Genomic DNA, 15,092 nt, shown 5'->3' on the forward strand with positions numbered 1-15,092 from the left:
GGCCTTTGCTCATATTCTTTCCTCTAACTGCAACATTTTTTCTTACCTACTTCCCTCTTTCTTTTGGCTAACTCCTATTTTTTTGAGTCTTAGCTTAAAAGTTATTCCCCCTTTACTACTTGAATTCAGTGCTGAGCCTTTGAATTTTCACAGCACTTTCCAACTTTCTAAGTTACTGTGTGCCATTGTAATCTTGTAATTAGTTATTTGCCTCCTATCCCTCACACATAGAATCATTCAATACATGTTTGTTTAATGGCTAAATAAATTGCAGGGCAAGGTAGGGAAAATCAATAGTGTTCATTATCAGAAAATTTAGTTATTAAAGGACCTGGATGCTTTCCATTCATGGCGAGGACCCTAAAGTTTACTGTTTTTAAAAATGTAGTTTTAACAGTGCTCAGAATAGCTCCTGGTTACCAAAATATTTTGTATATCTAGGTTTCACAAGTCCTTTGAAAGTTGGTTACATTACTTGTGTTTGTTTCTAATGTTAGAAAAAAACAAACTATTTTGTGGAAAAGCCATTTCAGACTGGCACTTAGGGTTTTCTAAATTGAAAATGAGATATTTTTCACATATCAAATATGTTCTATTTTGCCATAATTTTCATTAGTTTCTTAATAATCTGTTAAGTTGATGTGCCACATTTAGTTAAAGGCTATTTCCAATTTTTTGTTATTTTTAGTAAAGTTGTAGTAAACATCTTTGTATCTTGAGCTTTTTTCTTTTGAACTAATTTTTCGAAAAATTTTCAAGAGTTGCATTTCGGGCCTAAGGACAGTTCTAGTGGTTAAGAACATGCTTTGACTTGCTCTTTGGTGGTAGCAAAATAATCCTAGGGTTATAAAATATATCCGTATAGCCCTTGGAATTCCAAGAAACAAAATTGCCATATTTCTTAATAGGTGTTGAGTGGTCCTATTTTTTGACTTTTTTTTTTTTTTTTTTTGCATTCTTTTCTACATTGGGTATCTTAGCCCTGTGAGTGTGAATGTGAGAAGTAAAATGAAAGCACAAGCTCAAGAAATGAAATTTATTGCTGTGCTAGTAAGTTTTAGTTTGAAAATAGCTTGCCCTTCTTAAACCAGGTATTTCAACAGTCCATTTTATGAAAATTTTAGGCAAGTATACTTCTGACCTTTCTGAGTATTTGGAGACTTTTTTCACACTAGTCCTACATAAAACTTAAGTCTTTAAAAATTTGTATGTTGTCTTCAATAAATTAGAAAATGCTGCTTTTTAATAAGGACTTTATAAGTGGAAGTATTTTACTTTGGATCTAGGTAAGCATTTAAATAGTATTTTTATTATCAAAACATATAGAGTACTACTCTATTTTTTAGTCCATATGATTTGTTTAGGTATCACTTATTTTGACATCATTAACCTTGCTTATGTTTGCGATTTTACCTTTTGCTGTTTACTATTGAATTCTAGGAATCTTTCATCCAATTTTTGAAGTGTCATTTTAAATAAATTAGTAAATTATTCACATTTGTGTAGTTTTACTGTATATTTAATGAAATGATACGCACACACAAAGTACATATTTGTTTTTCACTTCTGTTAGAAAGAATTTTGATCATTCAAAGTCAGTCGATTTTGTAATAATAGTTGGCCTCAGAAAAAATTTTTCCTCAGTAGTTGAAGGCTGTTTTCAGAGATTTTGTTCACCTTATTTAGAGTGCTAGACCACTTCAGTTTCACGTTTTCTGATGTTGTCCATCATACTTCTAAGAGGGTTAGGTTCACTTTTCAAGTCTTTCACCGTTTTGTTTTTTACACAGCAGCAGCAGTCAAGCACTTCATAAAGGAAAGCCAGTACCACTAAAGATACCACTGTAAATATAAATAAAAGCAGAATGACAAAGCAGGCAGTGTTCCAGTTATCATGGAAAGGGTAAATTTTTTGAACTTGAAAACCAAGGTACTGATAAACAGATGTAGTGGTTTCATTCCAGAGGCTGGAGCTCAAGGAGGCCATTCTTAGAGATTTCACTTCTTATTTTGCCCTTTTGAATCTGTAAAAAAGTGGAACATGAATGTATGTAACCAAAGTACAGATCTGTCAATTCAAATCTCAATTTTAACTAAGATTTGTTAGTAAATTTGTATAGGCGACTTGTGTCTTTTTTCCTACCAGAATGGTATTTTTAAATTGATTTAATAAATTAATTTAAAAATAAATTTAGTATCAACTTTTTCTGTATGCCAGTGTATTCTGTAAACCATCCTATATATTTTTATGATTTAATAAATTAATTTAAAAATAAATTTAGTATTAACTTCTTCTGTATGCCAGTGTATTCTGTAAACCATCCTATATATTTTTATGTATATTATTTATTAGACAAATATATATATTTAAGACTTATACACAGAAATTAACTGCTAGTGGAAGGAGGAAAAAGGCAGCTGAATTGGTTGAAAATTTGAGTAAAGCTGTGGTCTACAAGAAATCTTAGCATTTTAAGGCCATGTTTTTGAAACTGCCTCCAGAAAAGCTATTCTCATTACCCTTGTGGATCCTTCTTACCTTCTTGGTTCAGTGTATTTACGTCTCCTATTTCCACTCCTTTAAACTTCAAGGACAGGTTACCTGAATCAGGAAATAGTGGCTGAGTGAAAATAGTAGAGAGAGAAAAATCAAAGTTGCCTATGAAGAGACCTTAATCTTTTTTTAAGGATATTTTTGTTGTGTATATGATAATCTTAAATGCTTAATATAACTAAATGACCTATAGACATGAACATTTTAAAAACAAATTTAGTGCCTCAGATATCATTTATTAAATTATTATTCCATTTCACAGCGAGTTATTAAGTCTTGCTCTTGCTGACCTGATATTTGTTAGGCCTTAAATGGGACCATGAGGATTGAAATTTTGATAGCAGTAAAAATAATAGGATGAATTTTTATTACCTTGATCTTTCAGAAATATCTATTTAAACTTATTTTTAAAAATTATAAAATATATACTAAGAAAATCTGGAAATAAGAGGAAAAAGTATATCACTAATTCAAAGACTGTTGTCAGTTTGTATGCTTTCTTTTATGAAAGATGACTTATTTTGTTTACTTTTTTCCTCTACATAGTTGTAAAGACTTTCGTTTATTCTTGTAATCAGATGTTTATTGATTACTTGCTGTGTACCAATACTTTTCTAGGTGCTGGAGGTAACTTGTATATGAGAGTGTCATTTAAAGAAAACTTAAAGGTGGTGCAGAAGTATAAGAGTATAACGAATCCCCATATGCTCATAATACAACTTCGTTTATCAGCTCTTGGCCAGTTTATAGCTCTACCCACTGCTGCCACCCCATGGATTATTTTGAAGAAAATCTCAGACATTATATTAATTCATCTAGAAATCTCAGTATATATATACCTCTTAAAAGGTGAGGACCCTGTTTTTAAACATAACCATAATATTATTTTCACATCAAAAAAAAAAAAAAGATTAAAAAGTGACTTAAAAAAATACCCCAAAGCCATAACAATATAATTTCTTAGATTTCTTTGTTTTCTTTATAGATGTAATTTTAAAACTTTGGGGTTGATAAATAAATATTTTCTAAGGTTTTTATTTTCTTAAATCAGATTTGCTTGGCAAATCACTTCACCTCTCTGGATGGATTTTGTTCCTTCTTTTGTGCATTTTGAAGGTTAAATTGATGGTGAGGCCAGATATAAAAGACTTAAATTAATTTTTTCTTTTTGGATTTAAGAATTTTTCAGTTTCATGGTGCTTGGTGATCCTTCATCTTAAAATGAAGGATAACTGATGGACATTAATCAGTTGCTTCTATTCTGAGACATACAGAAATACATTGTAACACAGGTGTATAACTGCTCATTACATTACATTATTTTCAGACTACGCTTGGAGACCCAGCGTTTTCAAAGTTACCCTCTTTTATCCTTTGAATTTTTCTGTTCCAAGCGTATTACAGAAAGCAGTGCTGCTGTGTTGCACAACTCCAGGGAGCACCATTCATGTTGTGTTATGGGGTGTTATTCATGTAGAATACAATGTAAGTGATGCCCCTTGGAGTCGTGTAATGTGGAATGTTCTGACAGGTTAGCCTTCCAACCTCTGCATTGTTGTTGCCTCTGATTTTAATTACTCTGCACACAAATAGTCAAGTAACCCATACAAACTGATTCAAATGGAGACAAAAGTCTTTATGACCCAGCCTTCCTAATAATGTTGTGTGTAGGTGCACACATACACACAAATGTCTATAAAAAGTTCAGCTTTGGAACTCCTTTAAGATTTTTATCACTACTAAAATGCAGATATTCTTGGGAGAGGTAACACACTGTTGCAATTATTTCTACTTCAGTGTGAATGAGTTTCAGGTCCTTTTTGAAGAGCAGCACAGACAGGGAGAAGAAGAAGAATATGACCTTGGGGAAATGGGGTACAATGCCACTTAACATGGGTAGATAAAGAACAGAAAGAATTGCTTGAGAGTCTCTAATAATTTTACCTGGGCTAACTAACCTAGGACCTCTCCAGCATGGATGAAAATATTCCTTAGATTTTCTGTTAAGGCCTTTTAGGTCGATTCCTTTATAAAATATGGGAACGTCTTTTGAAAGATTCTTTTCTAAATCTGGCATTAGAAGTGACTGTGGGGGTGGGGCAGTGATAGGGAGGGAAAAGAGAGGTTTCCCCTCTGTTTCCACATTATGCCCCTCAAATTAGTTTAATCTACCTTATTAACTTAATTTAAAATGTTTTGCTATTAATTTCAAAAATATAGCAATTTTAACTAAAAGTTAAAAATTAAAAGCTTCACTCAGAATCTTGTCTCCTAATAAATCAGACTTTTAATTTTCCTAGAAATTGGCTATGTTAGTCTATAACTCATGCTTGGTTGAAATTACACTGAAGTTATTTGTATTTTAATCATGAATAGGCCTCTTTACTTGTATTGACTTTAAAACTGGGGAGAAGTTGTAAAGACTAATAATGTAAGTTAATTTCAAAATGTAATCTTAAAATGATTGGAAAATTGGTTTAAAGCACTTCATATTCTATTTATTTTTGAGATACAAGTAAACTGCTTAAAATTTTTTCAGGCTCCCTTGCCCTTAAAAAAATAGATGGATAGAAAGGCGAAAGGGAGGGGAAAAGGCGGAGGCATGCAGACAGGTACACAACTAAATTTAGTCACTTGAAGTTCACTTCTACCCATCAATGACTATTCTTCTGGTTAAAATTAATATAGAATATCGACACAATTGAATATTATGCATCAGTGAGGTAATTGTGTAGTGGTATGGAAAGATTTTTAGGATATGTTAAGTGAAAAGAGTAAGGTGCAAGACAGTATGTATAGTTACGGAGAAATATATATTTTTATTTGCTTGTATCTGCACAAAAATCTTGGATATACAAGAAATTAATAACAACGATTACTTGTGGGATTGGTTGGAGAGTAGAATTGGTGGACAAGGATGTGTGTGAGATTTCTCAAGATACACCTTGTAGCATTTTAGTTTTTGAACCATTTGAGTATATTACTCAAAACCCAAACTAATATATTTAAAAGTATCCCTTGTCTTTGGTTTTTAAAAGTCTATTGTGTTATATATCTATTTAATACATATATTGAGTTTTCTGAGTTACTTCCAAAAAATTAAAATTAGGATTAGTAAACACTTATTTCGATTACACTGTGTACTTTATCTACACACAAATATGCTTATAATAATTCTCCTTGCAATGATGACAGTGGATAGCAGTGTATGCCATCTGCCAGGGCACTTGTAAGCTTTGCTAGAAGCATATAAGCAGTTTAAGAAAGAGTATATACATGTCAGGTTTATGTTGTAAATGATGACAGTTTGCCTCTTGTGAGTGTATTGATAACTGATGAGCAACTCAAAACATTCACTCTTTAGTTAGCTTCTGGGAACATTTGAAAAAAGTAAATCCTTATAATATGGAGTCATTTTCTACTTCACATTTAATATAGTTTATTCTTTGAAAGTATGGCAGAGTTTTAGTAATTTTTTGTGTTAAATTTAGGGTAAAATCTAAAATTTACTTTGATGGATTAGATATACTTAGACAAGCAGAAAGATATTTACCATTAGGATTTTTTTGTATTGAGACTATTTTTGAAACTAAAATTTAAATTGATATCAAGCAAATGCTGTAAACATGCCTTATGAAAAGTAAAAGAAAATGGTAAAAAAAAAAAAGAAAAAGGTAGGAACTGTCTGTATTACTTTTAATCTCTCATAGCCCCTTTAAAATTTCATTACAGGAATGGGAAGTTTTAAAGTAAATACCATATTTTTTAGTTGTTTTTTTTTTAATGAAATACTCCCTTCACCTATTTTTCCTCCCATTTCAAACATTCTAGTGAAATATTTATGGGGTTAAGACTTGGAACTGTTTTGGAACTTTTAATTGCCAGATCAGAAGAAAATTATGCTTTTGCTGTATTTATGGTAAAAGCCCTTGAATTGAATTTTCTAGTGCCTTTAAGCATATCACTTTGAAATATGATCAATTAATTAATCATAATGCCCTTTAAATATAGAACAGTTCACTCAGCCCTGGATCTCTGAGTTAGGCCATGCGTCTAGTCAGTTCAGTGAAACAGCAATGAGCCTCCATTTGTACTAACTATAGATATATTACCAGTAAAACAAAGGCTGATTATAGTGTTAAAATAATGTGGATGGCAGAGGTTTCTGTTTACAATTTACCTGAAATTTGAATTACAAGTTAACTCTTTTATTTGACAGAATTGTTTTTATTTTAAAATTTTACCTAAGACTTTTTTTTATACTTCGTATAACAAACAAGAATGTTTTCTAGGTAACTAACCCCATTGTGCCGAACCTGGGAGATCTATCTTCTTACAGCACCCTCTGGACTTTGTAAGGGATATTTTGCTCATATAGGCTGAACACTGGCTAAAAAAATTGAGTAAAAATTATGAAAAAAATTCTTTAAAATTTAAGTACATTTACCAGCAAAGAAAAGCAAAGCTGGATCTTTAGGTCAGCATGTATAGGTAATAGCCTGGAACTCTAGCATCTATTAAATAATAATTTTTATGCTCAAATATTTTAAAATTAAAAATTTGGTTAGCAGTTAGTTGATAACTAATTTTCAGTAGACATGAATGCTTACTCTGAGCCATGAAATAATCTTATTACCTGGAAAGGAACCATACTCTCCTCCATTAACCAATTCTTAGGACATTTTTATTTTAAAACATAGTTTATCAAAAAGACTTACTCTGTATTTATTTGGAGAATCAGTTTAAGAATAAGTTTAACATTATATCGAAATTATGGTGATAAATATTTTTTTGTGTCATACAAAATGAAAGTATTTAAAAAGGTTTTCATTTAATCAGTATAACTTGTATATTATACTATACATTTAAATTTTCACTGTAAGGAATTATTTTAATTAAAACGTTACTGGAAGTCTGAAGTTCTATAAGTGATGTCTTTGGTTACAGTATAATGCAGCCTACGTAAAGGTACCTTCATTGTCTTTTTATTTTAATATAAAAGTTACATTTGTAATTTCTCAGCATTCTCTGCATCTACACTCAAAATCAAATAAAAAATAATTCAAACTATTTCCTCATATTTGTTAAAATATAACAAACTTTCTTGTAAGTGACTGCTTTTTTTCTAGCTAATATAATTTGCCTATATCAGAAAGCTTTAGTCCAGGATTAGCTTTTAGTCTAGATTTTTCTTGAAGAAAAATCCTTTGTTTAAGACAGACCAAACTGCTGAAACGAAATAGCTCAGAGAAATTGAAATTAGCAAGTTAACCACTTAACATCAAACGCTTATGGTTTACTCTTAGGTCTAAATATACATCAGGTTCATAGAAAATAGCATGAATTTTCTGTTAAGGCACAGATGGTAAGGCTGCTTATCAAAAAGCATAAGGCAGTCTTCATATTTTTATAATAAAATCCTACTAAGCAATGAAATGAATACATTGCTTTTTTTGGTCTTTAGTAGCAACAAAGCTTTCTGCTTGATTTTTATAGCAAAATATTTTTATATTGCATCATAAAGACATGTATTGCTAAATGAAAAAGATGATATAAACCTACCTCTTGTCTGAAAGGCTGCTGTTGAGGCGATGGTATCGTCTGTTTGTAATGCAGTCTAGTGCACAGCCAAGATGGAGCAGTGCTTCTATTGGCTGAACCACAGTGCAGCTGACAGTTTCCTCTACATTAATTTACATTAAGTCTTGCCACCCTTAAGAGTAAATCATTCATAAACTTGAGTCGAGCTATCTGAGATATCAACTGTCACCCCTTTTTCTTGCCTTATTTTTGTCCTTTAGCTGAATTCCTGCGTAGGAATTTGTGAGTTAGCAACAAACTGATATTTCCTTGGTGTTTAACTATAAATTTTCAGATCCTTCTGTGAGTATTTCAGTGCTAGGGCTAGAAGATGATGTCGAGAGAGGTAGTAACCTAGGAAACAAACAGGTTTACCAGCTTTACATTTCCTCTAGGAAGTGTACATAAAATCTCATAAAGATATTTCCTCTCCTTTAAGTACTTGTGTTTTATATAAGTCTTGCCCTCTGGGAGTGATTATTACCATGTTGTAGTTTGATTTAAGAGAAATTGTGAGGGAAAAGAAATAAGGTTTTCAGCTTTACCAGTTGGGAGAATGTTAGTTTTGGTAGGTACACTGCCTACATTAAAAAAGCAGTCGGAAATTTAAATGGCAAAAGAATCCTCAGTTGGATGTTTAGAGACAGAATTTTTTTTCAAATGGCGTATTAAAGTTGTGGTGTAAGCATAACAATCAAAGTTTTTAATTATGAGAGTGGCTATTTTAACAATAGCAGGCTGTGTAATGCTTTCTCTGCAGACTTATTTTTAGATAAATCAGCACTTTAGTTTCTGGGGCCATTAAAATATCAATACCTGGAAGTTTTCCCTTCCTTTCTTCCTCTCTCCTTCCCTCCCATTCATTCATTCATTCGTTTAACGTTTATTGAGTGTTTACTATGCCTGGCATTGAGTTAAATGCTGGAGACCCCATGGTAAACAAAATTGTTTGTGATTCATGATTGGCCATTTGCTACTTTCTTATTTGTCATCCGTTTTTCATAGTCTTCCCATTTAGTTGTTTATATGTTACTAACTTAATATTATTTTACTAAAGTTAAACAAGAAAACAGTAAATGTGCATATGTAGATTTCTGTACTCTGACAAAATAGCCAGTTTCAGATGGATTAATCTCTGTTAAAAACTAGTTAGTTAATAATTCTTTTACAAGCTATTATCACAGTTTACAACTGGATATGAGTCCATACTCTGCCACTTACTATCTGTGTTATGTTTAAAAGTAGATAATATCTCTCAGATAGGATTTTGGGGAGGGATTAAATGAGAAAATCTTTTAGCATGGCTCTTGGCTATATAGTAAGTGTTTAATAAAAGTTAGTTTCTATTATCGTTGTGAAGATCCTAAACATCTTGAAAAATGAACCATGTAGGTAGGTAGTATTTCATAATTGACAAAGCGTGAAAACACACCTGTAAGGTATTTTTAATATCGTTATTTTGGGAGGCTCTGGATATAAGAGCTTTAATGTGTCAAGTAACTTGTCAGATGGTTAACAAAGTTATTTTTAGAGGAAAATTGCATATGAAGTCTCATTTTAGTTTCAAAAAAGCATATTTTTCACTAACCATTCTCAAAGGAGTATTATGTTGTCATCTAGAAGCTGTTCTTTTGGATCTCTGACAATTGTTACATTTGACTTGCAGTTCTTCTAATGCATTCTTTTGCTTAAATTATTATTACCAAGCTGGTGCCAGATATCGACTCACCCCTCTTTTATTTAACCTCTTTTGTTTGTCAGCCACATGGGAGGGAACTTTATAATATCTGATCTGATGCCTTACTAATAGAAGTACTTTTGAAATGTTTTCTTAATATTTATGATGAAATTTTTTAACCTGTTTTTGCCTGTGATTAATGGAATGCATTTATGATGCAACAGTAGTATTAGGGTTTCTGCCTGTTAGCATGCAACAAAATGATAGCCGTTCTGAAACGAATTATCTTCTATACAGATTACTCCTTGTTTTATGCTATCATTCTTTATAAGCATCCATGTTTATGCAATGGCAATGCCTATAGTTTTTAGTTCTAATTAAATGCTGAAGTTTACTTTAAAAGTTATGGTATTCTCTTTATTAATTTCTTTAATTAATGCCCATTTAAGTTGATAAGCAGAAGTTGATGTAATAAGTGATAAATTGAACTTTTTAATCCCTCAGAGTAATCCATTCACTTCTTACGGTTTTAAGTTTGTTAGAAAAGCACTGTGGATCATATTGAGATTTGTATTGTCTTCTTATTTAAAAAGGCTTGCTTCTAATTATGGGAGAAATCTAATCAGAATTAAGGAAAGAGTGAGATAAAGATATTTATTAAAAGAAATGTATTTTAATGCCTTCGTATTATTTATACTTTGTTCCCATTCTAGCGACACACTGGATAGTTTATTACACACTCAAAGATTTTGAATTCTTTACCAAAATTTTATAGGATAGAATTCATTTGATAGAAAAGCTCAAACAAGAAAAATCTTTATCAGGGTTAAAATCATCTTAGCTGTTTAAAAGTCATAACTATATCTAATATGAAAATGTAATTGTTTTTTGAACTTCATTTTCAGATCATAGCAATGGATCATTTAACTTGAAAGCTCTATCAGGAAGCTCTGGATATAAGTTTGGTGTTCTTGCTAAAATTGTGAATTATATGAAGGTAAGTACTTTTCTCAGATAAAAAGCCTCTAACTTTTTGGCAGAAGAATTTGGGATTTTGGGAAGTAAATTTTATAAAATTATATATATATTTCAATATGTGGTTTATTGTATGCCTGTTATACCTCAAAAAAACTATAAAAATATTTAATGCTTTAAGCTTTTTGTATCAAATTAGTATTGCATTGAGTCACCTAGGTGTCTTTAATTTCCATTAATTCAAGCACACGATTTAAGCCCATCATATAACATAATAAAATTGCGCTCAGGCAGTGGATAAAGTCACTCTTAGTCAATACCTGCTTGCAAAAGATACCTGCTTGTAAAAACTATAGGAAGAGGTAAATGATTTACAGGCTGTTATATTGATGTGAGAAGTGAAAACTATACAGTTTAGGCATTTCAGGCACATGGTGATGGCTTTTCTACATCTTGGAGAAGAAATACAGAGAATTACTGAGAGTCTTAGAAAAACATTGACTCACAAAAGCATTGGAATTTAATGTTTGATGGAAGATTTAGTAAATTTTTTTTTTTTGCAGTTTTGATGATATGATATTTCAGCTTTACTAAAATCTTTGAATCCTTAATTTATCAATGTAAACTTTCATTTATAGCTAAGATGGCCAGTTGATTTCATATTTACCCCCTTCTGGTAAACTCTTATTCCCATTTAGTTAATTCCCACACATGGTAAACAGTTGTTAAAACTGACTCTATGCTATTTGTAGTGGTAATGGTAGGAATACCCAGAAAGAAAAATATATGCCCTCATGGTTTTCAGACTTTTGAGGGAGACTGACATTTAAATGTCTTGTTTTTGCTACTTTGCTAATAATTTTTACTTATCTGGATGACCTTTATTTATAACTTTGTATATCTAGGATAGTTTTCTTCAAAATTTTATTGGTGTTCCCTGAAGGAAGTTTGAAAAACTGTATCCTTTTGCAGACATTTAAATTGACAGCTACAATTTTTCAACAAAAGTTTATACTGACAAAAGATAGAATTTCTGGCATATTGTAATATTTCAATAAATTATATCACTGTTAAATTTATTGAAGGGACTAGCATTATTAATTTAAAAATATAAAAACAAATTTCAGTGGTTAGAAATTTTATTTTCCTTTTGAACTTGTTTGTTCTGTTACTCTTGTATTGTAGGATAATGCTATGTATTTTTTAAATGCATTATTATGCTTGAAAATCTTTTGTTAATCATCTATCAAACTTCTTTGCCACAACAATATGTATGTAAATTTAAAATAATGTTTTGCCTGAGACTGTAGGCTCTAAGTATTAAAAATATTTTTTGATAATTATCAGACAATTGATTAGAATAACTTATATATGTGAAAATTGATTAAAATTCACTTCGTATATAATAACTAAATAGAAATCCATTTTCAAATGAAATTGATGGAGCTGTCTTCTTCCAGTAGTTTTTGTATCTGGAGATATATGTTAATTATTGATAGAATGAAACAGGATTTGGCACCAGTTTCTGGTCTTACTTTTAGACTTTGTAGGTTTAAGTGCTGAGAAATAAATGGTCATATAAGTAGTTCATTCTAATGGAAATTTAGTGATAGCAGAACCTTCCAAGTTATTTGCCAAAAATCACTTAGTAATTTATCATCAAGCATCCATCAGTTGACAATTCTATTAGGTCCTCCTTCAGTTTTGTTGAAAGCAAAAGAATGTGAACCACCTAACTTACCAAAGGATTTGTACCTGGTCCTTAACTATTTACTTTGTTAGTTTCTAGGGAGTATATCAAAAAAGCTTTATCAGAATTTGGCAAATGTCTGTTATATTCATTCCCCCTCTTCCCTTGTAGGCACTTTCTTTAATCTGATATATTCAGAAGTGGTTGAGAAAATATTAATTTCAGTACACTCTTGCTCATGTAATTTTTTTCATAAAATGCTTTTATGTGTATAAATATACTTTTGTCAAAACTTTGGGTTGAAGGTTTAGCTTATTCAGTTTATGTAAAGTATCAGTTAACAAAGCTAGTCTCCGTTGTCAGCTAGTCTCCAACTATATCAAACTTGTTTTTTTATCATGGAATATCTTTTAAGTTCAAATAAATAGGTGTATGTGTCTTCCAATGCTTGTATATTCTGCTCTTTGATTCAGATTTTGAGTATAAATAGAAGGGAATGATTCAGAAATAACTTCATTAATAAATAACTTTATTTTGGGGTAATTAATGAAGGGGAAGGATACCTGTTGTTAAAAGTGAATTGGTCTTAAAGCTAGCTATGATTGTTTTTTAAAAAGTAGAAATATTAAACTGTTTAAAAGCTGTAATGAAAATTGACTAAATGAGAATAAAAATTTCATATGATTTGACAAAATAGATTTTAACTACCACATTAAATAATTCACACTTAATCTAAAATAGTTCATATACAGTTTTTGCGAGTTTTTTGGAACATAATTTGAACAGTTTGGTAGTTCTGGAAAATATTTGTTATATTTAAAAAAATCAGCCTCCTTAATTGATTTGCTTCAGTTCTTTAAATGTGCTTTTTCTTCAGGCTAATAAATATTCAAGGAATGAGTTTTGAGAATTGCAGAAGAGAATTACTTATACTTAAAACTTGAAAAAAATCTAGTTTTATCTTTAGATATTTCTTACCAATGTCTCCTTTACTTTGCTCTTATTATACACTCCCCAAAGAGTGATGCATTTGTAGATAGCATGGAGTCGTGGAGTGTGTGGGGATGGAAGAGACAAAGTTCTTTAAAGGAAACTGCTCTCAATTGTCTATGAATTATAATGTATCAAGAATACCATAGCAGGGGCCAAAATATCCTATTAACTCTTAGATGTATGTAAGACTGGAAAAGACAAGAAGCCCTATAGTAGATAGTCTGTGACACCTCAGTTATCATTTATGAAGGCTTCCCCCAAATAATGTTTTTTTGACATCCTTTTCTTGGGTCCATACAGTTTATTACACCTCCAGGCAATGCATTATCAATTCTGGGTGGAAGTGAGAGTTTTATCCCTCTTTTTTTGTTGAAAAAAGGGGAGGGCATATTTTGAAATAGAATATATATGGAAAGTGATCTGTAAACTGATTCTTGGAAAGTCTTCAACTGTCCCTTGTGTACTCTTTTTGAAGATCTGATAAAACCAAGAACTTAGCAAAAAAAAAAAAGACAATAGTAAAAAGCTCATAGTTTCTTCATTTGCTTATAGAGAAACTCTTTGTCAATGAAAATTATTTAGGAATTATATGGAAAAAGTTCAAGGAGCGCCATAGGGTACTGTTTGAGATACATACAGTGAGATTACAGGAAGAAGTACCAAACAGAAAAAATTAAAAGCAGATACAAGAACTTCAAAATCATAATACTCAGAACATTTGGCACAGAAACAAACTGCCCTACACATCTCACTAGCTCCCAAGATGGTTATTACTGTATCACAGCCTAGTAGTTTATAGCAGTAACTGAGACAGCAGAAAGATTAAATTATATTCAGTCAACCTGTTGGACAACATAGGAAAATTTTATGGTCCATTTTAGAAAGATTTTTATTGAAACAATTAATGTAAAACAAATTTAATTGCTTGAAAGAGTAAGTCTAAAAAAAAAAACCACTCTAAGTTATCTTAAATTCCCTTATGAAGGACACCTCTTTCTTCATATGAGACACTGTTTTAGTTCTTTGATGACAAATCATGGTGCACATTGTTTTTGATAGAATGATTTTTCTATTGATCTCATCATTATCTCTGTGTGACTGTATCTCAGTTATATAAAACAAGTTGAAAAATTTGGTTAGTTTGGTTTATTCTTGCTCAGTGGTTCTCAAAATGTCATTTTCCAACCAGATATCAGCATCTCCTGGGACCTTGTAAAGTGCAAATTCTTGGGCCCCTTCCTAGATCTGTTGAATCTGAAACTCTGGGAGTGCAGCTCAACAGTCCATGTTTTAAAGAGCCCTTCAGGTGACTGATGCACGCTAAAATTTGAGAACCACTGACTTAACTCTTGTCAATTCTGAGAATTATGTTTGAGTTTAGAAACTTCAAAGTCCAGAGAAATTAAATGACTGGCTCATAGGCACAGAGCTGGTTGATAGTAGGGCTGGGTCAAGAACCTACATTTATTTACAATTTTAAAGTATTTAAATTCTATATCGATGTCTCATAAATACAGGTATAAAAATACCTTGCAAAACATTGTTATACCTTCTGCTCACATGTTACCTAATCACTAAGTTGTGCATATAATAAGTCAGTAATAATTGTCAGAAAAGTAGTT

General features: G+C 31.2%; 2 protein-coding genes across 9 annotated transcripts in view; one reads left to right on the plus strand and one right to left on the minus strand.

Annotated features, from left to right (window-relative positions):
* GTF2E2 (general transcription factor IIE subunit 2) overlaps nt 1-15,092 on the plus strand; it is an 80,813-nt gene that overhangs the window by 11,872 nt on the left and 53,849 nt on the right. For all 7 annotated transcript variants that reach the window (XM_039846445.1, XM_039846446.1, XM_039846447.1 and 4 more), the window contains one exon: nt 10,718-10,809. In XM_039846445.1, the coding sequence (XP_039702379.1) occupies nt 10,718-10,809 (92 nt within the window). The remainder of the gene's footprint in view (nt 1-10,717; nt 10,810-15,092) is intronic.
* On the minus strand, nt 1,504-8,176 carry SMIM18 (small integral membrane protein 18). 2 transcript variants are annotated; one of them, XM_039846457.1, is made up of 3 exons: nt 8,117-8,176; nt 2,540-2,602; nt 1,504-2,024 (listed from the first exon to the last, which is right to left on the minus strand). In XM_039846457.1, the coding sequence occupies exon 3, from the start codon at nt 1,985-1,987 to the stop codon at nt 1,691-1,693; it is 297 nt and encodes a 98-aa protein (XP_039702391.1). In that variant the 5' UTR covers nt 1,988-2,024; nt 2,540-2,602; nt 8,117-8,176; the 3' UTR covers nt 1,504-1,690. The 2 variants fall into 2 exon arrangements, with proteins under 2 accessions (XP_039702391.1, XP_039702392.1); XM_039846458.1 differs by lacking the exon at nt 8,117-8,176 and having other exon boundaries at nt 2,540-2,993.

The sequence above is a fragment of the Pteropus medius genome, unplaced genomic scaffold (genome assembly GCF_902729225.1).
Source record: "Pteropus medius unplaced genomic scaffold, Ma_sr-lr_union100, whole genome shotgun sequence".
In the NCBI taxonomy this organism is placed as follows: domain Eukaryota; kingdom Metazoa; phylum Chordata; class Mammalia; order Chiroptera; family Pteropodidae; genus Pteropus; species Pteropus medius.

Bases quoted from the DNA above. Each gene is read 5' to 3' on its own strand.
- SMIM18 (XM_039846457.1), bottom strand. From the start codon at position 1,987: ATGGCCTCCTTGAGCTCCAGCCTCTGGAATGAAACCACTACATCTGTT.